This window comes from Oncorhynchus keta, chromosome 13 (assembly GCF_023373465.1).
Source record: "Oncorhynchus keta strain PuntledgeMale-10-30-2019 chromosome 13, Oket_V2, whole genome shotgun sequence".
Classification (NCBI taxonomy): Eukaryota; Metazoa; Chordata; class Actinopteri; order Salmoniformes; family Salmonidae; genus Oncorhynchus; species Oncorhynchus keta.
In genome coordinates, this window is record NC_068433.1 from 15,985,057 (window position 1) to 16,010,625 (window position 25,569).

The 25,569-nt window shown below is 44.5% G+C and overlaps 2 protein-coding genes and 1 non-coding gene across 6 annotated transcripts; all 3 read right to left on the reverse strand.

The window, feature by feature from the left end:
- On the reverse strand, positions 1 to 18,592 carry LOC118391936 (E3 ubiquitin-protein ligase DTX4-like). 4 transcript variants are annotated; one of them, XM_035783448.2, is made up of 9 exons: positions 18,185 to 18,592; positions 17,701 to 17,748; positions 17,292 to 17,506; positions 13,389 to 14,532; positions 2,821 to 2,882; positions 2,364 to 2,525; positions 1,832 to 2,214; positions 1,597 to 1,686; positions 1 to 1,444 (listed from the first exon to the last, which is right to left on the reverse strand). In XM_035783448.2, exons 3-9 carry the CDS (start codon positions 17,497 to 17,499, stop codon positions 1,214 to 1,216), a joined length of 2,280 nt encoding a protein of 759 aa, XP_035639341.1. In that variant the 5' UTR covers positions 17,500 to 17,506; positions 17,701 to 17,748; positions 18,185 to 18,592; the 3' UTR covers positions 1 to 1,213. The 4 variants fall into 4 exon arrangements, with proteins under 4 accessions (XP_035639341.1, XP_035639343.1, XP_035639344.1 ...); XM_035783450.2 differs by lacking the exon at positions 17,701 to 17,748; XM_035783451.2 differs by lacking the exon at positions 18,185 to 18,592 and having other exon boundaries at positions 13,389 to 14,493; positions 17,701 to 18,176.
- A 247-nt stretch (positions 18,593 to 18,839) lies between these two features.
- On the reverse strand, positions 18,840 to 18,911 carry trnaa-cgc (transfer RNA alanine (anticodon CGC)). Its single transcript has one exon. It is a non-coding gene; the product is annotated as a tRNA-Ala (tRNA).
- A 177-nt stretch (positions 18,912 to 19,088) lies between these two features.
- On the reverse strand, positions 19,089 to 25,292 carry LOC118391937 (uncharacterized). The gene is made up of 3 exons (XM_035783452.2): positions 25,135 to 25,292; positions 21,444 to 21,573; positions 19,089 to 21,124 (listed from the first exon to the last, which is right to left on the reverse strand). The coding sequence occupies exon 3, from the start codon at positions 21,120 to 21,122 to the stop codon at positions 20,472 to 20,474; it is 651 nt and encodes a 216-aa protein (XP_035639345.1). The 5' UTR covers positions 21,123 to 21,124; positions 21,444 to 21,573; positions 25,135 to 25,292; the 3' UTR covers positions 19,089 to 20,471.
- Between the last annotated feature and the right edge of the window lie 277 nt (positions 25,293 to 25,569).

Sequence of the window (25,569 nt, forward strand, 5' to 3'; positions counted from 1 at the left end):
TATATATCAACTATTTAAAATGTACAACAATGCATTTTCCAAATGGTACAGCAATTAATAAAATACCGATAAGAACCTAGAGAGGAAAAGGGAATGTATTTTCGATAAGTACCACTAGAGGGCAGTAAACACTCATGCTCACACATATCCAGTCATAAACTTGAGATATTTTGAACGTTCTCTGTAAAGTTTTCTGCACCCTCAGTGGGGTAGGTTTAACCGGACGCACCCGGTTTTCATAGCAAATGGAAATAGCGACGGACTTCTTCTTTTGGACGTTAACGAGGCGACATCACAGAGCTAACCGTCTTTGGGGACACTCCATCTCAACTCCTCCACATTTACCGGATTGGTTAAACAGTGCAGATTCAGAGGAGATAATCGCCTAACAGTTTTTTTTATTTTCTTGTCAGGACTAGAAAGAAAGAAACGCCGCTCAGACGATTCTTTTAAGCCTGCTATGTTAGGTTATGTTTTCTGTAACGAGAGATTTGTTACTATGCTGCCAAAGGTCTAATACTTTAAGCCTAGTATTCTCTTCCATTCAATACCCTATTAAGCATATTCCCTTTAATACCCATTTGTAGCGCTCATCCTACCACTTACAGCCGCTCTGGTAAACTTGGTACACCATTGAATTCAAATGGACCAATTAAGATTCAGTACATTCTTGTCAAACTCTCAGGGTCTAAACGACAGCTTCTGTCCAACACTGAATTGCATGTGCACTGTGGCCTCAAACCTCTCACTGAATTACATTTTGTGACAGCCCCATTAATGTAGCAGAAGAAAATATACATTCCATCATACAAGTGACCCATGCAGCAGAGCCGACCCACAGCCCACCTGTTCAGAGGGTTTCTAATGTCGTACCTCAGTTAACGTCCCTAGAAACTAGAGCCAGAAAGTCTATTTGTCTGTTTCTCTATTTGTTTTATGTCCCCCCGTTGGTTCTTTTTTTGGCTCGTCTGTTCATCGGTTCATTCATTTCTTCTCGTATGCTGTATTTCAGGCTGTCTGTTTCTGTGGGTGTCACAATTGTACCGTCTGTGTTCATTTCTGTACTTCTCTTTTTTAAAACATATTCATATGTCTATGACTCCCCCTCTCCATTCCTTTGTCTCTCTGACTCTGTATGTTCATTGTTTTAGCTCTGCCCTCCAGTGTCTGACAAGTCTCTCTGTAGCTGTTTCCCCATTGGCCCGTCTTTAGCTCAGTCTCTGGGTAGGCACTCCTCCTCGGTGATCCCCTGGGCCTTAAGCTCCTCTAGAACGTTGTCCAGGTGGCCTGGGTCGGGGTAGCCGTGTCCCGTCAGGTTGGAGCCGAACTCCGTCTTGTGGTGCACCTCATTCCAGATGACTGTGTCCGACTCGCCCGTGGTGCTGGATGTGCCCACTGAGAAGATGAGCCGCCGGTCCCACGCCACCAGCAGCAGCCTCAGTACCTGGGGGGGAGAAAGAGACGGAGTGAGAGAGAGAGAAAGAGGAAATTAGTTAGCCACATAGTCCTGTCATTTCATCCACAGCAAACCGGTACAACTGGGTAAACTAGTAATCAAGAAGTTAAACATTAAACAGGAAGTAGGCTGGTGTTTACCTTGCGTCCCTTCTCGCTGTCAGGGAGGTAGCAGTGTCGGGGGAATCCCCGGGCGGTGAAGGGCTTGCCTGGGTTCGGGTGCTCAGGGCCCTGGGAAAGGTGAACGGTCACGATTAGAATGTAAACAAGTGACATGTACAGTAGTTCTTCCTAAGTACTAAAGAGGGAATTGAAAATGATGGCCAACATCATGATTTACAGAACATCAGATTTGGATAAGCAATAAGGCTGTTACCTGGATGCCTGGCGGGATGTTATAGATGATGCGGATGGTCTTGCAGTCGGGGTGGCCAGGCAGCGAATGGGGGATAACGTGATACTCCATCTTGCCAGGTGGCTGGTTGCCCGTCTTCACGCCGTAGATGGTCTTGCAGGTGGGGCACTGAAGGCTGCCATCCTTGTTGCCATTGTTGTACATGGCCACCAGACACTGTAGGTGGTACTGGTGCCCACACTGGGCCAGGCGACCCACCGACTCTGCCCGCTGGATGCCCCCAACACCGGGGCCTTTGTAGCCCGAGGGCCCAAGCAGGGCCTCCATGCAGATAGTGCAGTCCTCCTCTGGGGGACTGCGTACCTTCTGAAGATACCTCTTCACTACTTCCTCAGGGGTCTTGCCTGAGAGAAAGGGAGGAAGAGATATTTTCACATTTATTAAAACATTTCCTATGCTGGTGTCTGACTGTGTGTGTGTGTGTGTGTGTGTGTGTGTGTGTGTGTGTGTGTGTGTGTGTGTGTGTGTGTGTGTGTGTGCATGCTACACCTACCTTTGCGAGCCTGCTTCTTGGTGGTCTTGCGGCAGCAGTGGCCGAGGCCGGGAACGGGCTTGATGTCACTCTTGCTGACAGGAGGGGGGTGGAGCACCAGCTTGGGGGGTCGGGTCAGACAGACAGGAAGTCCTGCGGCACTCATCAGGATCCCTGTAATACCTAAAGACAACCAGCAGAAGAGACCACTTCTCCATCACCATCTATTGACACTGTTTAGACACAATCTCATCCATCAGAAGCTACTCTCATTGACCATATGTGGGTCACATTAATTAAGAAATCAAGCCTGATTCTCTGTAACACTGTCTATCATTGTTAGATAAAGTGGCCGTTGATAGGCCTAGAAACTAAGAGCGAAAATTAATTTGGACACTGGCATTTCCTTAATAGCTCAACTAAGAAACTAGGCTTGTTGTTTATATTGTTTTGATAGTGTCTTAATAGCTGTTCCTACCTGCCAATGCAGGGTGAACAGGGCTGGATCCATTGAGGTTCTTCACAGGAACCGTTGGGACTCTGAAATACAAAACACACACTAGGGTTAAAACACCACTTCGTAACACACACACACCCATAGCAGACACAAACACACACCACACACAATCACACACACTCAGATTAGGATTAGGCACACTAATTGCTGTGTCATAGGTAAACTGCAGGTGAGAAATGCACAGGTGACCATAGCGTCTGCTGTTTGCTGTGTCACGGGTCACATCTTGTTAGCAAGTCAAAGAGCTTTTACCAAGTCACGTTTTAGACACAATGGCTAAGTGGCTCATGGACTAGAATAGCACCATGTTGACATGTCGCTGCGCCAACCAGGACTCCCCTAGTTGTCTAAACCCTGGCTGAAAACAACCCTCACCTGAGCCAGCACTGCTTTATTGTTCAGTACATAGAAGGTTGTGAAATAGAACCCTTTGAAGTCAGCAGAGTTGCCCCGTTGGTCAATTTCATCTTAATTCCAATCACCTCAGAAATGGAATATCACTCCTGTAGAAAAATTCCATGCCCAATATAACTGACAGGAATTGAAACAGAATTCAATAGCCAGGATTTAAATTGCCCATCAGTCTTCTCTGTGGGACAACTGAAAGACTGCTGTGCTGTATCATTCTCATGATGAGACTCCACATTATTCGCAGTATAATCCAATCAGAAACCGTACTCACTTTGCGTTGAATTTGATTATGGTCATCTTGACATTGATTGTGGAGTTTGTTTCTCAGCTGAATCTGCAAAACCCCTCAGCCACGAATAAATGTTTTATCCCAAAGACGCTATCTGCTTAACGCTTCTCCAAGCTTTAATCTTTCTCAATCTTCCTTCTCCTTTCCAAATCTAAAGAATAAATCCTTGTTAACCTCAGACATGCCGTATCTCCCTACTCCAGTCTCCCTCTCCTCTCTAGATCAGTCAGTAGGTGTATGATTGTCCCATCTTATTCCCTTGGCTCTTATAGGGATAATCCACCTGTTTCCATCTGTTGATGTCACCACACCGAGATTACTCGTGCAAGGCCGCCATACGGCAGACATACTGTAGTAGTGACATTATCTGGGGTCACACCCACTAACCCTCTAGGCAATGCTGTGGGATTTCACTGAGGGATAGTACATGACGTGAAGCAGGGGCTGGGATTGGTCTCGGTGATTAATAAGGATCCTTTTTTTGTTGTTGCCAAAAATGACATACCCAAATCTAACTGCCTGTAGCTCAGGACCTGAAGCAAGGATATGCCTTTTCTTGATACCATTTGAAAGGAAACACTTTGAGGTTTGTGGTAATGTGAAATAAATGTAGGAGAATATAACACATTAGATCTGGTAAAAGATAATCCAAAGAAAAAAAACATGCGTTTTCATCTTTGAAATGCAAGAGAAAGGCCATAACAAATTATTCCAGCCCAGGCGCAATTTAGACCTTGGCCACTAGATGTCAGCAGTGTATGTGCAAACTTTTAGACTGATCCAATTAACTATTGCATATCAAATCAAACTTTATTTGCCACATGCGCCGAATACAACAAGTGTAGACTTTACAGTGAAATTCTTACTTACAAGCCCTTAACCAACAGTGCAGGTCAAGAGGAAAATATTTACCAAGTAGGCTAAAATAACAACAATGAGGCTATATTTATTTTTTTTATTTTTTTATTTCACCTTTATTTAACCAGGTAGGCTAGTTGAGAACAAGTTCTCATTTGCGACCTGCTGCGACCTGGCCAAGATAAAGCATAGCAGTGTGAACAGACAACACAGAGTTACACATGGAGCAAACAATTAACAAGTCAATAACACAGTAGAAAAAAAGGGGAGTCTATATACAATGTGTGCAAAAGGCATGAGGAGGTAGGCAAATAATTACAATTTTGCAGATTAACACTGGAGTGATAAATGATCAGATGGTCATGTACAGGTAGAGATATTGGTGTGCAAAAGAGCAGAAAAGTAAATAAATAAAAACAGTATGGGGATGAGGTAGGTGAAAATGGGTGGGCTATTTACCAATAGATTATGTACAGCTGCAGCGATCGGTTAGCTGCTCAGATAGCTGATGTTTGAAGTTGGTGAGGGAGATAAAAGTCTCCAACTTCAGCGATTTTTTGCAATTCGTTCCAGTCAATACTGCAATACTGGAACGAAAGGCGGCCAAATGAGGTGTTGGCTTTAGGGATGATCAGTGAGATACACCTGCTGGAGCGCGTGCTACGGATGGGTGTTGCCATCGTGACCAGTGAACTGAGATAAGGCGGAGCTTTACCTAGCATGGACTTGTAGATGACCTGGAGCCAGTGGGTCTGGCGACGAATATGTAGCGAGGGCCAGCCGACTAGAGCATACAAGTCGCAGTGGTGGGTGGTATAAGGTGCTTTAGTGACAAAACGGATGGCACTGTGATAAACTGCATCCAGTTTGCTGAGTATAGTGTTGGAAGCCATTTTGTAGATGACATCGCCGAAGTCGAGGATCGGTAGGATAGTCAGTTTTACTAGGGTAAGCTTGGCGGCGTGAGTGAAGGAGGCTTTGTTGAGGAATAGAAAGCCGACTCTTGATTTGATTTTCGATTGGAGATGTTTGATATGAGTCTGGAAGGAGAGTTTGCAGTCTAGCCAGACACCTAGGTACTTATAGATGTCCACATATTCAAGGTCGGAACCATCCAGGGTGGTGATGCTAGTCGGGCATGCAGGTGCAGGCAGCGATCGGTTGAAAAGCATGCATTTGGTTTTACTAGCGTTTAAGAGCAGTTGGAGGCCACGGAAGGAGTGTTGTATGGCATTGAAGCTCGTTTGGAGGTTAGATAGCACAGTGTCCAAGGACGGGCCGGAAGTATATAGAATGGTGTCGTCTGCGTAGAGGTGGATCAGGGAATCGCCCGCAGCAAGAGCAACATCATTGATATATACAGAGAAAAGAGTCGGCCCGAGAAATGAACCCTGTGGCACCCCCATAGAGACTGCCAGAGGACCGGACAGCATGCCCTCCGATTTGACACACTTAACTCTGTCTGCAAAGTAATTGGTGAACCAGGCAAGGCAGTCATCCGAAAAACCGAGGCGACTGAGTCTGCCGATAAGAATATGGTGATTGACAGAGTGGAAAGCCTTGGCAAGGTCGATGAAGACAGCTGCACAGTACTGTCTTTTATCGATGGCGGTTATGATATCGTTTAGTACCTTGAGTGTGGCTGAGGTGCACCCGTGACCGGCTCGGAAACCAGATTGCACAGCGTAGAAGGTACGGTGGGATTCGAGATGGTCAGTGACCTGTTTGTTGACTTGGCTCTCGAAGACCTTAGATAGGCAGGGCAGGGTGGATATAGGTCTGTAACAGTTTGGGTCCAGGGTGTCTCCCCCGTTGAAGAGGGGGATGACTGCGGCAGCTTTCCAATCCTTGGGGATCTCAGACGATATGAAAGAGAGGTTGAACAGGCTGGTAATAGGGGTTGCGACAATGGCGGCAGATAGTTTCAGAAATAGAGGGTCCAGATTGTCACGCCCAGCTGATTTGTACGGGTCCAGGTTTTGCAGCTCTTTCAGAACATCTGCTATCTGGATTTGGGTAAAGGAGAACCTGGAGAGGGTTGGGCGAGGAGCTGCGGGGGGGGGGGGTGGAGCTGTTGGCCGAGGTTGGAGTAGCCAGGCGGAAGGCATGGCCAGCCGTTGAGAAATGCTTGTTGAAGTTTTCGATAATCATGGATTTATCGGTGGTGACCGTGTTACCTAGCCTCAGTGCAGTGGGCAGCTGGGAGGAGGTGCTCTTGTTCTCCATTGACTTCACAGTGTCCCAGAACTTTTTGGAGTTGGAGCTACAGGATGCAAACTTCTGCCTGAGGAAGCTGTCCTTAGCTTTCCTGACTGACTGCGTGTATTGGTTCCTGACTTCCCTGAACAGTTGTATATCGCGGGGACTATTCAAAGCTATTGCAGTCCGCCACAGGATGTTTTTGTGCTGGTCGAGGGCAGTCAGGTCTGGGGCGAACCAAGGGCTGTATCTGTTCTTAGTTCTGCATTTTTTGAACGGAGCATGCTTATCTAAAATGGTGAGGAAGTTACTTTTAAAGAATGACCAGGCATCCTCAACTGACGGGATGAGGTCAATGTCCTTCCAGGATACCCGGGCCAGGTCGATTAGAAAGGCCTGCTCACAGAAGTGTTTTAGGGAGCGTTTGACAGTGATGAGGGGTGGTCGTTTGACTGCGGCTCCGTGGCGGATACAGGCAATGAGGCAGTGATCGCTGAGATCCTGGTTGAAGACAGCGGAGGTGTATTTGGAGGGCCAGTTGGTCAGGATGACGTCTACATGCCCTTGTTTACAGAGATAGGGTTGTACCTGGTGGGTTCCTTGATGATTTGTGTGAGATTGAGGGCATCTAGCTTAGATTGTAGGACTGCCGGGGTGTTAAGCATATCCCAGTTTAGGTCACCTAACAGAACAAACTCTGAAGCTGATGGGGGGCGATCAGTTCACAAATGGTGTCCAGGGCACAGCTGGGAGCTGAGGGGGGTCGGTAGCAGGCGGCAACAGTGAGAGACTTATTTCTGGAGAGAGTCATTTTCAAAATTAGTAGTTCGAACTGTTTGGGTATGGACCTGGAAAGTATGACATTACTTTGCAGGCTATCTCTGCAGTAGACTGCAACTCCTCCCCCTTTAGCAGTTCTATCTTGACGGAAGATGTTATAGTTGGGTATGGAAATCTCTGAATTTTTGGTGGCCTTCCTGAGCCAGGATTCAGACACGGCAAGGACATCAGGGTTAGCAGAGTGTGCTAAAGCAGTGAGTAAAACAAACTTAGGGAGGAGGCTTCTGATGTTGACATGCATGAAACCAAGGCTTTTTCGAACACAGAAGTCAACAAATGAGGGTGCCTGGGGACATGCAGGGCCTGGGTATACAGGGGGCACCGGTACCAAGCCTGTGTGCAGTGGTACAGGCTAGTTGAGGTAATCTGTACATGTAGGCGGGGGCGAAGTGACTATGCATAGGTAACAAACGGCGAGTAGCAGTCAATGTAAATAGTCCGGTGGCGATTTTTATGAATTGTTCAGCAGTCTAATAGCTTGGGGGTAGAAGCTGTTGAGGAGCATTTTGGTCCTAGACTTGGCTCGCCGGTACCGCTTGCAGTGCGGTAGCAGACAAAGCAGTCTATAACTTGAGTGAAGGGAGTCTCTGATAATTTTATGGGCTTTCCTCTGACACCGCCTATTATATAGGTCCTGGACGGCAGGAAGCTTGGCCCCGGTGATGTACTGGGCTGTTTGCACTACCCTCTGTAGCCCCTTACGGTCAGATGCCGAGTAGTTGACATACCAGGCGGTGATGCAACTGTTCAGGATGCTCTCAATGGTGCAGCTGTAGAACCTTTTGAGGATCTGAGGACCCATGCCAAATCTTTTCAGTCTCCTGAGGGGGAATAGACTTTGTCGTGCCCTCTTCACGACTGGCTTGGTGTGTTTGGACCATGTTAGTTTGTTGGTAATGTGGACACCAAGGAACTTGAAACTCTCAACCTGCTCCACTACAGCCCCGTCAATGTTAATGTGGACCTGTTCGGCACACCTTTCCTGTAGTCCAAGATCAGCTCTTTTGTCTTGCTCACATTGAGGGAGAGGTTGTTGTCCTGGCACCACACTGCCAGTTCTCTGACCTCCTCCCTATAGGCTGTCTCATCGTTGTCGGTGATCAGGCCTACCACTGTTGTGTCGTCAGCAAACTTAATGATGGTGTTGGAGTCGTGTTTGGCCATGCAGTCATGGGTGAACAGGGAATACAGGAGGGAACTAAGTACACACCCCTGAGGGGCCCCAGACGTTTGTTTGATAGAAATTACATGACAAGAATAGTCACACACAGCCTGGCCATAGGAAACATATACACCCACAAGATCTAAAATCATGTGTTGTGGGTCAGATCCTAAAACAACTATCTGGTTCACAGATACCTGGAAATACACACACAATTGCCAGGAACACTGTGCCTGGACCACTGACATGCACACACGTGACAGGGGAGAAAGGAGTTGACCCTGTAACATCATGGGTTAATCTCTTGACATGGTTGACCATGCCCCAACCACTCATTTTGTCACGCCTGCCCCCTGCTCCCCCTCTCTGGCGCTCGAAGGCGCCAAGCGGCCCATCCTTATGCACACCTATCACCATCGTTATGCGCATCATCGGTTCATTGGAATCACCTGAAATCCATCACTTATTGATTGCTTCCCCTATATCTGTCTATTCCTCAGTTTCATCCCGGTGTCAGCATTAATGTAGTTTTGTCTGTCCAGACGCTATCCTTGTTTTGTTTCATGTCGTTTATTTATTAAATATTCACTCCCTATACATGCTTCTCGTATCCCAGCATTTGTCATCACAGAATGCTGACACCACAATACTGGAAGCATAAGGGAGTTTTTTGTTTCTTGTTTTTTTGTTGGTGACTTCGGGTCCAGGTGCCGCTGCCGAAAGAACCGGGGGTGCCTTAGCTGACTTGACAGGTGTTCTTGCCTCAATTGGCTCGGCAGGCTCCCATCCCAAGTCATACCTCAGCCGGCTCCTTGGGCTCCCAAGTCTCAGCTGGCTTGTCGGGCTCCTACACCTCAGCCGGCTCGTCGGGCTCCCACGCCTCAGCCAGCTCCCATGCCTCAGACGGCCCGCCAGGCTCGCCCGGGGGGTACTGTCACGCCTACTCCCGCTCCACCTGCGCTAGGCAGCCCATCATTACGCACACCTGTCACCATCGTTACGCGCATCAGCGCTTCATTGGACTCAATCACTTATTGATTGCCTCCCCTATATCTGTTTCATACCCATGTCAGCATTAATGTTGTGTTGTTCCCCCTGTCCAGACGCTGTCCTTATTTTGTTTCATGTCGGTTATTTATTAAATATTCACTCCCTGTACTTGCTTGTCGTCTCCCAGCGTCTGTCCTCACACACTTCACTTGCCAAACAACTGTGAGTTTACAACTATGCTATGAAGTGTTGAATGCATTAATCAATTAAACGTATTAGGCCTAGTCCTGGTTTAAGCCTAGTCCTGGATTAAGCCTAGTCCTGGAAGCACCTTGAATTTGTCCCTCAAATCAAACGTTATTAGTCACACACACGTGTTTAGCAGATGCTATTGTGGGTGTAGCGAGTGTTTCTAGCTCCAACAGTGCAGTAATATCGAACAAGTAGTATCTAACAATTTCACAACTATATACACAATATACACAAATCTAAAGTAAAGGAACGGAATTAAGAATATATAAATATTTGGAAGAGCAATATCGGAGCGGCATAGACTAAAATGCAGTAGAATAGAATAGAATAGAAGACAGAATATAAATATGTAAACATTATTAAAGTGACTAGTGTTCCGTTATTAAGTGGTCAGTGATTTCAAGTCTATGTATATAGGGCAGCAGCCTCTGATGTGCTAGTGATGGCTGTTTAACAGTCTGATGCCTTAAGATAGAAGCTGTTTTTCAGTCTCTCGGTCCCAGCTTTGATGTACCTGTACTGACCTCGCCTTCTAGGTGATAGCAGGGTGAACAGGCAGTGGTTCGGTTGGTTGTTGTCCTTGATTATCTGTTTGGCCTTCCTGTGACATCGGGTGCTGTAGGTGTCCTGGAGGGCAGGTGCAATTGCCGTACCAGGCAGTGATACAGCCCGACAGGATGCTCTCAATTGTGCATCTGTAAAAGTTTGTGAGGGTTTTAGGTGCCAAGCCAAATTCCTTCAGCATCCTGAAGTTGAAGAGGCTCTGTTGCGCCTTCTTCACCACAGTGTCTGCGTGGGTGGACCATTTCAGTTTGTCAGTGATGTGTATGCCGAGGAACTTGAAGCATTCCATCTTCTCCACTGCGGTCCCGTCAATGTGGATAGGGGAGTGCTCCCTCTGCTGTTTCCTGAAGTCCACAATCAGCTCCTTTGTTTTATTGACGTTGAGTGAGTGGTTATTTTCCTGGCACCACACTCCCAGGGCCCTCACCTCCTCCCTGTAGGCTGTCTCGTCATTGTTGGTTTATTATTTTGGAAATCACATTTTCCCCCCACAAAATAGGCCTGAAACTGTCTGAAACTGCCCTCTCATAAAACTATATGTCACTTCACAAAAAAATATAATTGAAAATTAATTCATAAGCAAGTTTTCAGTGATTCTTGTCAAACAAACTAGACTTCCACAAATAGCCAACCCTCCACAAACCCACGAATCCATCTCTCAGCCACTGACACCAGACTTCAGCTACTGTCTGTCTGGTATAGTTCAAGTATAGTTTGGGGCTCCCGAGTGGCGCAGCGGTCTAAGACACTGCATCTCAGTGCTAGAGGCGTCACTATAGACCCTGGTTTCGATTCCAGGCTGTATCACAACCGGTCGTGATTGGGAGTCCCATAGGGTGGCGCACAATTGGCCCAGCGTCGTCCGGGTTAGGGTAGGCCGTCATTGTTGTTCTTAAAAAGAAGTCTTAGCTCTTCCCAGTTAGTTGGTCACTCAGCAAAAGTGCCCTCTAGTGCTAAGAGGAGATCATTGCTACACTCTCACTCTTCTCACAATAACACATTCCTCCAAACAGCGCCAGTAACTATGTCAATATTGATACTCGCCCTGTGGGCCTATCCTCAGGTGACAACTCATCTATTTGCATGTATGTATTCCCTAAGTATCTGTTAGCTCAGTTTAAAAAACGACCTGGGTTGTCCTTTGCCAGGATCCCATACCACACAGTATCTTGCACTCAATCCCAAATCACTGGCGCATGCAAAAGTGATATGGAAGAAGGTGGAGCTTAAACCTGTCTCTCCTATCCTTTCCCATTTACACATGCGTGGGTACTAGGTAGTGGCTCATTATAGCATTTACCAGTGTGACATGGCCCCAAGTCCCTACCCCTAGACACTTCTCAATGGCCCCTTGTCAATCTGAAAATATGCCATTGGTGAAAGCAATATGGTAGTTGTCTAAACCAAGCCCCTCAGGAACCGGGAACACATCTCAAACTGAGACGCTGCTTTGTGTCTCTAAGACTGGAGCCGTATGCCTCTGACAACCCCCCTCCCCTTCCCAGTCCCTCCTCAACCAAATGTCCCCTATCAACAAGTCTCATGTCTCCATATTACCCCCATTGCCACCCCCCCATCAATGTCACATTCACTCTCAGGGCCAACTCCCCAACCATCCCCAACCAATACCACAGGACAGTCACGCAGCTTCGGTTTCTCAGGGTAACACTTGGGCCAGTCGCTACAACGTTGGGATCTCCCCATACCCCCTGCCCTGAGAACCCCCTGCCTCTGCCCATGTCCTAACATTGTTTTGTAAATGGGAACCAGGCCTCGGCTGTGCCCACAATGGTTGCCGCGGTGACCGCACCCTGACATACACACACACTAACTCACATTAACAGGGGTAGAGGGGCCTGTAAGAATGAGAATAGGCCTGGGAACTGTGTATGTTAGATGTCAGTATCTCTCCACTCCCTCCTCCACCCTCCTGTCCCCTCCTGTCCCTCACATTCTAACTGGGTGAATCAAATCTGAGTGACACTTGTGAAAATGCTGCATTCTTTATATGAATACGTTGTTTGGGCGTTGCTTTCACATGGAAATGAACAAGCTAACAGAATTTGTCATAAGGATTAAAGGCTTATGAATTCTAATGAGCTGTTTATGTCAGATATGGGCAGTGATTATGGAGGCATGTCTACGCTAGTGGAAACGCTTCGGATCACAATGTATAAATTCCTTGCCTATCTTCATTTTTCCTGCCTCGTGTGGTGTTTATCTGCGATAGACAAGTCCATACGTTGGGTTAGTCGACCGTGTATCATGATGGGATTACCCATTGCATAGGGTACATAACACTACTGAATCGCATTCTCTGAAAGGCCCTTGTCTTCAGAAAGAAAACTTGGCAAAACTCTTTGGGACGACTTCCCAGAGATGGGTTAAGCCTAGTTCTGTAGTAAAATGCATGTTCAATAGAGATTCTCTGGAGAGCCATTCAATATGTAACAACAACACAAGCAGTGTTCCCATGTCTATTGATTTTAATGATAATATACTGATTCTATGACTTCGAGTATAGACTCTCAACAACAGCAACAACAAAAAAATTGCTAGTGGTAGTCAGCTGTGCTTGCACCAAAACTTGAGTATTTCTCCTTCTGCAGCTTGACCAATATCTTCTTTTTAAATGGTGAGCCAACTTGTTTTCAGCACTTTTATTTACATGACTGATCAAAACTCATGTTATTATGGCTCTCTCATGTCCCTCTGCATACAGTGAGCAATATGTTTGGAACATTGAATTGCAATAAAATCGCAGTGCATATAGAATGGTGATAAATCGTGACACAAATTGTATCGTTTACCTACTGTAAGTATCGTGATAATATTGTATAGTGAGGTCCCTGCCCGAACAGGTGTAGTATTGGGATAGTACCTGGATAATTGATCCTATAAAAGGATAAGGTGTAATATTAAGTGAACTGTAGTGACATAGCAACAGCTGGAGCAGTGACTCACCCGGAGGCGATAAGGGCTCTGGACTGGGCCATGGCGATGCGCTGCAGGGCGGGTCGGCTCAGCCCAGCCAGGCTGGCACGGGGAGGTAGGGGGGCGGCACAGGCCGCCGCCGCTGAAGACACCGGCCCCAGGACGCGGGCAGAGGGCGAGGGGGTGCAGGAGGAAGCTGATGTGGAGATGAGAGGAGGGGGGGGCACAGGCATCGACAGAGGGGCAGAGGAAGCCATGGATGCCATGGAGAAGGAAGAGGAGGGGGGAAGAGTAGCACTGTTGGAAGTGATGGAGGAGGGCGGAGGAGGCGGAGGAGGCGGAAGGGGGGGTAGAGGCGGGGGAGGGGGCCGGGTGGAGGAGAGGGACAGGGCAGCGGTGGCCGAACCCAGGAGGGAGAGTGAGTGGGCAAAGCCACCGCCCCCTCCGACCCCCAAGCCACCGCTAGCTCCGCCCACAGACGTTCTGTGGGGAGGAAGGGACCTGCCCATGGAGGAGGGGGGACGTGGGAGGGTGAGCGAGTAGGACCCCCCCATGGCCGAGTAACCCCCACCCAGTTTGGGGCTGGGAGGCTTGTTCTGGGGTGGCCTCCTGCCCAGGGTGTGGGCTGTTGCCATGGCGCCCGCCTTGACGCTTAGGAGCAGCATGCATTGCTGACAGGCGCAGGGCTGGCCCAGGGAGGTGATTGCGGAGGCTGGCAGGGCACCGCTGGGGTAGGCGCTACCGTTCCCATTCCCCATCCCGCTCAACCCCACCCCCATGCCTACTCCGGACACCCCCAACAGTCCCCCGGGGCCGGGCCCCCAGGCGTGGTGTGACTTGGGAAGGGGACCCGAAACAAGTGGGTAAGCCAGGTCAGAGCGGCGCTGGATGCGGCGGCAGCGTTGCGTCTGCCCGTTGATCTGGGTCATACTCTGGAAGTGGATGAGGTAGCAGAATCCCAGTGGCGCTAGGTCCAGCCAGGGCTGCTGGCGGTCGCGTGCCGCCTGGATGGCGATGCCCACCTCTGTGTCGTAGGCTGTCCACGAGCCTGTGTCGTTCTCCCACTCCCACAGCCAGCCCTGACCCGGAGCCGACGTGGGGTCGTAGAAGCTGCGGCGAACCGGTCTGAGGGTACCTGGGGTAACGGTAGAAAGACGAGGGTCACGCCACAGAACTACAGAGAGGGGAACAAGAAGGACCTGTTCCAGAAGACCTGTCAACTAACCACACACTGTCACACACCCATTGTTCACAACACTGACAACATGTATTATTACACTAAGACACTGCATTAATAGAAAAACATTGACACAAATCACTAGTATGTTTCTAGCCATATCTCTAGAACATGATTGTGTTTCTACTTTTATGTGATTTGATATGACCAGTTCAAGTAAAAAGAAAAGAAAAGGAAAGGAAAAACATGAATACATTTTTAAAATAAGGCTTTGTTGTTGACTGAGACCAACAGAGCTACATGAGCTAAATGTTCTGTAGGCCCTGCTGTAATATTTGTTGTAGTCAAGCAGATTACACAACCAGCAAATTTGACATATAGGTGTGTGCTCGCTGAGAATATGGGCAAACAGGCTAACAGCTTTCCCTTGGTAACCGCACGCCATGTTCTGGATTGTGATTGGTCGCTGGCCTTGGTCGGTTCTCTGAGCTGGTCATGTTTGCTTTCCCAGGGAGTCCAGAGACTGAACTCAGAGAATGTTCAATAAAGCCCTGTCCATACTGTTCACCTATTACCTGGGATTTAAATCACTTCTAATCCTGCAAAAATATTAAATTGAGAATGACTAGCAGACAATGAATGACGGTTGATTGTTTTAACGAAAACTACATTTTGGGAGAATAAATTGTGGAAAAGGGCTCTTTTATTTATTTTTATTTCACCTTTATTTAACCAGATAGGCCTGTTGAGAACAAGACAACTGCGACAATAGAAAACTAAAGCTTCAACTAAGAAGACACAAACCATTATAATTAATTTATCAATACAGTATGTTGTTCAAAACATTAGGGTTTGAATGTAAAGTATACTTGAAAAACATACATACTTAGTATAGTCTATTACAATTTAGAGACTATACTAGACACACAACAATGCCTGGAATGCAACAGAGTAATTATTTAATTGAATCTGAACTCAACCCAACTACCCCCTTCTCTCAATGACCTCAGACTTCTGCAATTCATCTCTCTCTCTAGTTTTGGGACAAGGGGAGCCTACCCCCTCTCTCCCCGCAGCTATCCCGGCCTGGGAAGCAGGCAGACTGCACAAAAGCTTTTGTCAGCCAAAGTTGAGAGGAGGGCGGTGGTCTTGGCCAGAGTGACAATTCTTCCCTTTGTGTTATCCTATACTTTCTTCACTTCAATGTGTGAAGACTTCTCTCTTTGCCAGCACCTAAAGTCTGGAGGGCTTGAGACAATCAGTACCATTCTACAGAAGAGCATTAACATCCTTAATAAGAGACCTATAAGGGAAAGTGTGGGGATGAAGGAAGGTTCAGATAGCATTTCACCTTCACCTTCTCTATTCAGATAGCCAGTCATAGGTGAGAGTATAGTATATACAGGAGTTTTATAGAGATTTAATTTGGAAATGTGCTGCTCATGAGAAAGCATGTGAGCCTTGCAGTTGCACTGTGAACCCAATCCAGGATTGCATGGTATGGGTATGTGTCATGATGACTGTGTGATAAAATAGTATGTACCCTCTGCTTCCAACAAAAAAAATACTACTGATCAATGTGGTATAACTCCACACAAACAAGCAGGCAAGCTAAAATTGACCCCAATTTCCCCTCGGCCTTCTCATCTTTAATCATGATCATGTTTTGCATACTCATAATGAGAGGCCTGAACAGCTCATCCATAACTTTGGCCTACATACACTGTAGATGTCCACAAACACACTACAACCAGTGACTAACCGCTGAGTATTGGCACACTGTACGCTCACAGCCTTTGAAGTAGTGAACACAGAAGCTGAAAACCCCTCCAGTAGTACTGTATGTATTCAATGTACATAGCAGATTCCAGGGGCCTGTATGCATCAAGTGTCTCAGAATATGAGCGCTGATTTAGGATCAGTTTTTCCTTTTAGATTACAATGAATGAGATTGCATGGACCTAATGATAAGTGGACTCCCTAATGAGAACAAACTTTTTAAGCATGCAGTTTTCCAGGCCCAATTCAGTAGCTTTCCATATATTTATTTCCAGATACCAGCATGCTCCAGTTTACTGCATGATGTAAAGGCGTATTCCAAGTCGTTGCATTTATCAAGAGTGGACTGCACTTGCAAGATGTGGAGAGAAGGAGCATAAAATGAGCTTGTAGCAACATGGAAGTGATGCAGGCTACTCGGTGTTGAGGTTTAAGATATTACTAGCACAATTTGGCTACCTCTCTATTTTATGTTAGATGTTTTATTTAACTATCTCTATGCTAGGTTTCTCTTTAGCCCCTAACCATGTTATCCAGATCTAAAATGTAAATATGATAACAGTGATGATGCCGAGAGAATCTTGTGAAATAAGGTTTTGTAAAATTCAAAACACATGATCTAGATAAAAAGAAAAAGAAAACGGTTTGGGATAAAGGAGGCAACTGCAGTTAACAAACAAGGCCTTGAAAAATCTCAGTGAACAACAACAGTCTGCAACCGTGCATGCACACATAGGCTATAGCCTAGTCTGCATAAGATGTCGCATCAAACAATAACATAAAGGCTGTCATTTAAAACATGAAACCAAATGTAGGTTATATGAGTTAAATTAGAAGTGCAGGCTATTGTATTGCTGTGTCGTATGCTACATCATCGGTTTCACTGCAGTAATAACACTGTAATAGCTTAGGGCCAATTCAAAAATCCCTCAATACAAATAGGGCTATGTCACGGTTGTCAATCACATTCGTCTTACCAGTATCTTGTCGGAACTGGTGCATGGAATGCAAGTCGACGATGTAGGGCGAGAGGCGAGTGTCCACCTGGCCTAAGACAACACTACCACCCCGTGGGTCGTTGCGGATGACTGCCTCGATGTGGTGAGAGACCGCTGGGCTGTAAGGCCGCCAGCGCCCGTGCTCGTTCAGCCATTCCCATACCACCACGGCCGACGCTAGTAACATCCTACTCCTGCAAAAGAAAATAGCACAAATTACGCGTCTAGGTGGTTTTCTTTTTAGAAATGTCCTATTTTACACACATCTCTGTGCGCAGCTGCATCCATCTTGAGACATTTACCAGCTAGGATAGGCTATCGAAATATGTTTATATTAACTATAATATTGCAGCTCTGTCATAGGCTACCTATTGTCTGTGCAGCCTACCTTCCATGTTGATATCCCGTACAGGTAGCATACAACAATATTTCGTTCCTTTGTTCAAGCGAATCAATACATCATTAGAATCGTTTTTCATATAGCAGGGCAAAAAAACAAGCAGGTTCCTTGCATTTTGGTCCGTATGCAGAAAAATGACGTATAGGTTAGGCTACTGAAATCATTTATATTGCACAATCCAATTTGGGTGTGTGAAGATGCTATGTGCTATGGTGGTGGTGCACTGAGTTTGGATACATCAAACATGAATAAAGTGGGTTACTGTAACAAGTGCCATATATATAGTTTCATTATGCATTATTTTAACAGATACAATGTACAGATATGCAGCGAGCCCACTGGTCACTGAAAAGACCAACAACTGTCAGGAGTTCCACAGCTTTATCCCACTGTATTCCCTTAACATGTTAGGCGTATTGGTTTATTTGTAGGTAGGCTATAGCCTAAAGTAAATCAATATAGACATATTTACCAATGCCGGGTAGCCTACTTTTAGTTCGCCTTCTGCTACCTCCAATCAAAGCCAATCCAGTGTGGGCTATGGTATTTTCGGTTTTACGGTTTAGCGATTATCCATCTCGTTCTGTTAGAAAATATAGCCTAGTATTGCAAATCCAAGACGCTTGTGGCGATAAAAATCACGGATTCACGTTATATAATTACCCTGACGTTCAATGCAATAGCTTTGTTTAGACTATTTGTTTTAATCTATGAAAGCGCATTTGGGTCTGCATAGCCAGGTCGTGCAATTGGTCCATGATGTGTCTTGGTTTTATGAGTGGGTTGCATTTATATGAGAGGACCACTGAAAATTATTCCGTGGGTGCTCCCGGCAAAAATAATATTTGACTAAATGTTGGCGTGAATGCTTGGACCAGTGTTTCACCCCGCACAGTTTATAGGTAAAGTAACCAATCAAATTCCAGAAGCAATGCCCAATACTCCGCCCATTGCTGAGCGGACAAGGAAGCGTAATGTGCAAGCAGCATCCATAGTCACAGCTCTATAATAAAACATAATAAATAAAGGACATGTTTAAATGTGTTATTATGAGTTAGTATGAGTTTAACTCCAAATTAACAGCTTGTGTTGCAATGAATTTCTTGGGTGGACAATCGGTAAAAACATGGAGATGCCGGGGATTGAACCCGGGGCCTCATACATGCGAAGCATGCGCTCTACCACTGAGCTACATCCCCATTGGCTACTAACAGAGGTGCAAAAAGGGTTATAAAGTTAGTACATCTCATAGAATAATCATTTGTGCTCATATTTCACTAAAATTATATTTATGACTTTAAAAAGTTTAAGTATTATAGCCTACACTTTTTAGAATACTTACATTTATTTTTTGGGAAAAACACACTTAAATAATAGTCATTTGGAAAATATTTTTTTATTTCAACAAAAACTATCAATCAAATTAAATCGAATCAAATATTATTTATCACATGCGCCGAATACAACAGTGAATTGCTTGCTTACAAGCCCTTAACCAACAATGCAGTTTTAAGAAAAGGAAACAGACAATATAATCACATCAGCGCAAACACTTAAAAGCCTCATGCAACCGTTTTTATATCAATATCAAATTACTTCTGGGTAACAATTAAGAACCTTACTATAATAGTTTTTCATTAAAATAGACAAAAATAGCCTTTTTGCAACAACAAAAAATTCTCAGGCAAGAATTTTGCTAGGACTGTTAGGAAGTGGTCTGAGTGGGAGGGGAATGCCATGCAAACCTGCTGATTTAAAAAATGTTCTTAACCTTCATTTAACCAGGAAAAGCACATTAAGACCCTCTTTTTCAATGGAGACCTGGCCAAAAAGGCAACAACAATCAATACATTACAGAATTATAACATACAACAATACGATTCAACATGTTCCAGCCTTAAAAAAAACATTTACACTCCTCTGTAACAGTCTCTCATCAAAAATAAAAATGTAAAGGCCCTGTGTAGATTGTATTTTCCACCAGCAACTATCAGGAATAACACTGATCAAATCTTTCCACATTTTTACAGTGTTTGTTCCATGAGTTGCTGTACAACATGATACAAAACATAATTTTGACTGCACTGGGCCTTTAAGTTGTAACAGATAATAAAAAGTATAAAATTGTCACTCTGGAAATAAACATCATGTACATAAGACATGAAACAGTATAGCACAAAGTCAAGCCATAGACCAGGGCTGCACAACCCTCTTCCTGGAGATCTACCGTCCTGTGTGTTTTCAGTCCAACCCTAATTTAACAGACATGATTCTACTAATTAGCTGCTCAACAATAACTTAACTAGCTGAATCAGATATGCTAAATTAGGATTAGACTGAACACCTACCGGACAGTAGATCTCCAGGAAGAAGGATCTAAATAGCAATTAAATTCATAAAATATACAGAACACAAATATTTACAATACAAATCATCTCATAGCAACAGTGCAAACCCCAAAACTTTGAAACCCATGAAACTTTGAAACCGTTTAAAAATTATATTTTATATCTAAAATACATTAATACTGCTTCATGTATTCAAGCTGCAATTGTTGCTCTTGTCAGTCACTTTGATGATTGGATTGATTTAGTACTCTGTTGTTTTCTGCCTTGATTGTTATAACACTGGTTTGTAAAAGGTTTACAATTATGACAATGATGATGATGGTGATGATGACAAGTAGCCAATGTTCTGTCAAGCGCTATTTCTGTACAAAAATGTATTAATGGAACTCTTTCTCCTTTCTGATCCTTTCCTCACAATGCAGTCACATGATTGTTGTCTTTGCCTCCCTCATAATCTTCAGACCAGATAGCACTACCAGAGGACTGATGCAGGTGTATCAGCAAACCTCCCCGTCCACTTTCTTCTCCTCCCACTGCTCCCTCATCACCTTTGCTATCCCCCTTTTCTTCCATATTCTCCTCTCGCTTCCCCTCACACTCTCTCCTCTCCTTCTTCTCGTCCATGACCTTCACACTCTCCGTCAGGCCACAGCCCTCCGAACTGGAGTAGTCATCCGAAGAGTCGTCCACTCGGCCCTCCCTCTCATCCCCCTCCTCCTTCTTCCCCTCCCCCTTGCTTTCCCCTCCCTCACTCACTCTCTCTACATCCTCCTCTTTGTCTCTCTGTTCCTCCCCTCCTACAGTCTCCTCATCCTCACTGAGAGGCCAAAGGCGACGCCTGAACCACACCTCCAGGACTTGGACCCCGCCCCTCACCCGGTCCCTGGCCCCACCCTTCCCAAGGACCAGTTGGTGGACTGTGTACTGGCCATTAGTCTGGCGGTTTAGCCACATGTACAGGACAACCAGGAGGGCAACGAGGGTGACCAGGATGAAGAAGACAGTCAAGACGACAAAGGAGGATGTGGTTTGGTCTTTCATTTCTGGATCGTAATTAGTCATGCCTACAAGGGAGAGTAACATTGGAAAAACTGTTTAAACTGACATTTGACAGGGACATTGGGTTGGATCTAAAGGCATGTACAGTATCTCTGACAGATCCTGAAGTGATTGGTTGGCCTCATCTGCACTATAAAAATTACATTTCAATTGTCAGACTGAATTGAAATGGAATTGACCCCAACTGTGACAGTCACAAAATACAAGTATCTTATTCTAAAGCTGTTCAAATCCAGTCATGTTTGGCCTCTTATTAGAACAAAACCATAAATCCATTATTATTGGGATTTAGCAGGATCAGATAGATTTGATGTCGCAACGTACCTCTTCAAATAGTTCTCAGAAAAGTTGAAGAAATCTTTGCTCAATCCGAGGTAAAACTGCTGCGGTGGAGATCCAGTTTATTTCCTTTCAATTGGAGGTGATCCATACATTGATTTATTAATGACTGGATCTGTAAAGAAAATATAGTAACATTAGCTACCTACTGACGAAAATGTTTGCAGTATAATTGAGTAGTGTTCATTATACCTCCTGACAAGCAAAACATTTCACCTCCCAATTACAATATCCATGCAGCATTTTAAAAATATATATACAGATATTTACACCTGAAATAGAAATGTTTGTGGCGGAAAGGTGGACTCTCGAAAAAATATATTTTACAGGATAAAGTATGGCTGGTTTTAAATGTAGACTAAAACCTGCCCATGAATAATAATATGATTATTTTAATCAGAAACTGTCACATTGACTGGTTGTGAATGGTTCTGACAGTTGTGGTGTCATGGTGATTGATGTGCCATGCTATTGTTTCATTGTGCTGTACTGTCCCTGCAGATACAGCACATCACACCTCCCAAACACAGGAAGTGAGTATGAGGCGGCGGCAATGGGAGAATCTCAATTGCATACTCTTTGCGTCCTCACTCCTGTCTCCTCGCCTTCTTCTCAAAACCCATTGGAGGAGAAGGTCAGAGGGGTGGGACCTCTGTTTTTCTCATCCAATGGGTTTTGAGAAGGAGGCGAGGATAGCGGAGAGAGGACGTGGGGAGTATGCAATTGAGATTCTCCCCCTGATTCTGCCTGTGTGACTCACTAACAGGAAGCCAGCAGATGCTTTCTCTCCCTCGGTCTTGCTCACTTCTAGTTGAATAATTATAACAGTCAATTGGAAACTGTTATATAGATGAATATGGATGCTTGTATAGATAAATATGGATGCCTGTCAGAGTCGACAAATTAATGTTAAAATAAGTGCACCTGTGGTTTCCCCAAATCTGTGTCGATAGCTGACATATTGAGTAAAGATTAATTTATAGTTCTGGTTCAGACAGGAATGCATTGGGATTCATGTACACAACCTTTCAAACGTTTGGGGTCACTTAGAAATGTCCTTGTTTTTGAAAGAAAAGCATTTTTTTTGTCCATTAAAATGACATCAAATTTTTCAGAAATACAGTGTAGACATTGTTAATGTTGTAAATGACTGGAAACGGCTGATTTTCAATGGAATTTCTCCATAGGCGTACAGAGGCCCATTACCAGCACTCCTGTGCTCCAATGGCACGTTGTGTTAGCTAATCCAAGTTTATCATTTTAAAAGTCTAATTGAGTATTAGAAAACCTGTCACGTCCTGACCTTAGTTCCTTTTTTATGTCTCTGTTTTAGTTTGGTCAGGGCGTGAGTTGGGGTGAGCAGTCAATTTTTTTGTTCTAGGTTTTGTATTTCTGCTTTTGGCCTGGTATGGTTCCCAATCAGAGGCAGCTGTCAATCGTTGTCTCTGATTGAGAACCATACTTAGGTAGCCTGTGTTCCCACTATGATTTGTGGGTAGTTGTTTTCTGTTTAGTGTATGTCACCTTACAGAACTGTTTCGTGGTTTGTGTTCAGTCTAATAAATTAACATGGACACTTACCACGCTGCATATGGGTCTGATCCTTCCTACTCCTCCTCAGACGACGAAGAGATTCATTACAAAACCCTTTTGTAATTATGTTAGCACAGCTGAAAACTGTTGTGCTGATTAAAGAAGAATAAGCAATAAGCAATAAAACGGACTTCTTTAGACTAGTTGTGTATTTGGAGCATCAGCATTTGTGGGTTCGATCACAGCTAAAAATAGCCAGAAACAAAGAACTTTCTTCTGAAACTAGTCAGTCTATTCTTGTTCTTGTTCTTGTTCAAGGCAGAGTTGCAAAGAAAAAGCCATATCTCCATATCTCACTGGCCAATAAAAAGAAAAGATTAAGATGGGCAAAAGAACACATACACTGGACAGAGGAACTCTGTCTAGAAGGCCAGCATCCCGGACTTGCCTCTTCACTGTTGACGTTGAGACTGGTGTTTTGCGGGTACTATTTAATGAAGCTGCCAGTTGAGGACTTGTGAAGCGTTGGTTTCTCAAACTAGACATTCTAATGTACTTGTCCTCTTGCATTTCTCAGAACCAGAATAGACTGACGAGTTTCAGAAGAAAGTCCTATGTTTCTGGCCATTTTGAGCCTGTAATCGCACCCACAAATGCTGATGCTCCAGATACTCAACTAGTCTAAAGAAGGCCAGTTTTATTGCTTCTTTAAACAGCACAACAGTTTTCAGCTGTGCTGACATAATTGCAAAAGGGTTTTCTAATGATCAATTAGCCTTTTAAAATGATAAACTTGGATTAGCTAACACAATGTGCCATTTAAACACAGGATTGATGGTTGCTGATACTGGCCCTCTGTACGCCTATGTAGATATTCCACAAAAAAAACTAAAATTTCCAGCTACAATAGTCATTTACAACATTAACAATGTCTACACTGTATTTCTGATCATTTTGATGTTATTTTAATGGATAAAAATGTGCTTTTCTTTCAAAAACAAAGACATTTCTCAGTGACACCAAACTTTGGAACGGTAGAGTATGTGGACTTGTTGTTTCATATGATGTACAAATGTGACATTCTGCTCATCAGATTAAAGTTATCAACAAGGCATAGTTAATCCTAGATTGTCAACTTGATTATGCAAAATATGTTAAGCAATGTTTTCTCTCTATTTCTACATCCTACAATGCCTTTATATTTATGCATATGACCAACCAGTCAATAAGTCGAAGGCATATCTGAACATTTCCCGTTACACATTTTCATGTGGTGCAGGCAGGCAGGGTACAGTAGGCTGTGTTTAGACAGGCAACCAATTCTGATCTTTTTTCCACTAATTGGTCTTTTGAACAACCACAGTAGATCTTTTCACATCAGATCTTTTTCAGAGCTGATGTGATTGGTCAAAAGACCAATTAGTAGGAGAAATATTAGAATTAGACTGCCTTTGTAAAGGTATTGGGGTGGAGCGCTGATTTAATAAGGATCTTTAATAAGGATCTCACTGAGGGATGTGCTGTTTACATACTCTGTTTATATGCATAACACTTATGCAGCAATAGCACAGATAACATAAATGTTTTAAGCAAAGGCCCACTTGATATGTAACCATTAACCACACCCTTCACCCCCAATGCAATTCTTTCATTTTGTAGATTGTTATTGGCATTTTATTCAGATACCCATTAGCTGTTGCTGAAGGTGCAGCTACACTTCCTGGGCTCCACACAAGACATAAAACATGATATAATACAAAACCTCAATAGATAAGAACAGTTCAAGGACTGAGCTACGTAAACTAAGATTCTTCTTACAGTTCTGAAACTAAATACACCATGGTCACACACAAAAAAAAGAAAAGGGGTGGAAATATGTAAAAGTCCTAAAAAGACTGAATAAAAACACAGTGGAAGGAGAGAAACAGTGGTGGAGGAAAAGTGAGGAGGAGATGTGGAGGGAGAGATTGAGTGGAGAGTGGGAAGCTGAAGGATGGACATACAGAGAGTGGAAAGAGCCGTGACAAGATGGTCACACATAGGAAGATGAGAGAAAATGTTCAAACAGATCCACGCCATAAAATGCCAAACATAGGGGCGATTTGATGAATTATGATTGATTTAAAAAAAAAAGTAAACTCACCAATGTGTTGCTATAAAATGAACAGTCTAAATGGTGGTTTCAAGAGAGACAGACCCAACGAGGCAGGTGTTAGTGGTGGCACTTTTTTAACAAGAGATGGGGATACAGAAACTTAAAGATAGGCGTGTAAGAAATAGAGCGAGAGGGGATATAATGTGGGCGGAGAGAGAGAAACACAGAGAGACTGAGAGAGAGAGAGAGAGAGAGAGAGAGAGAGAGAGAGAGAGAGAGAGAGAGAGAGAGAGAGAGAACCTCCTGCCGAATGTGTGACCATATTAGAGACACGTATTTCCCTCAGATTACACAGATCCACAAAGAATTCGAAAACAAATCCAATTTTGATAAACTCCCATATCTATTGGGTGAAATACCACAGAGTGCCATCACATCAGCAAGATGTGTGACCCGTTGCCACAAGAAGAGGGCAACCAGTGA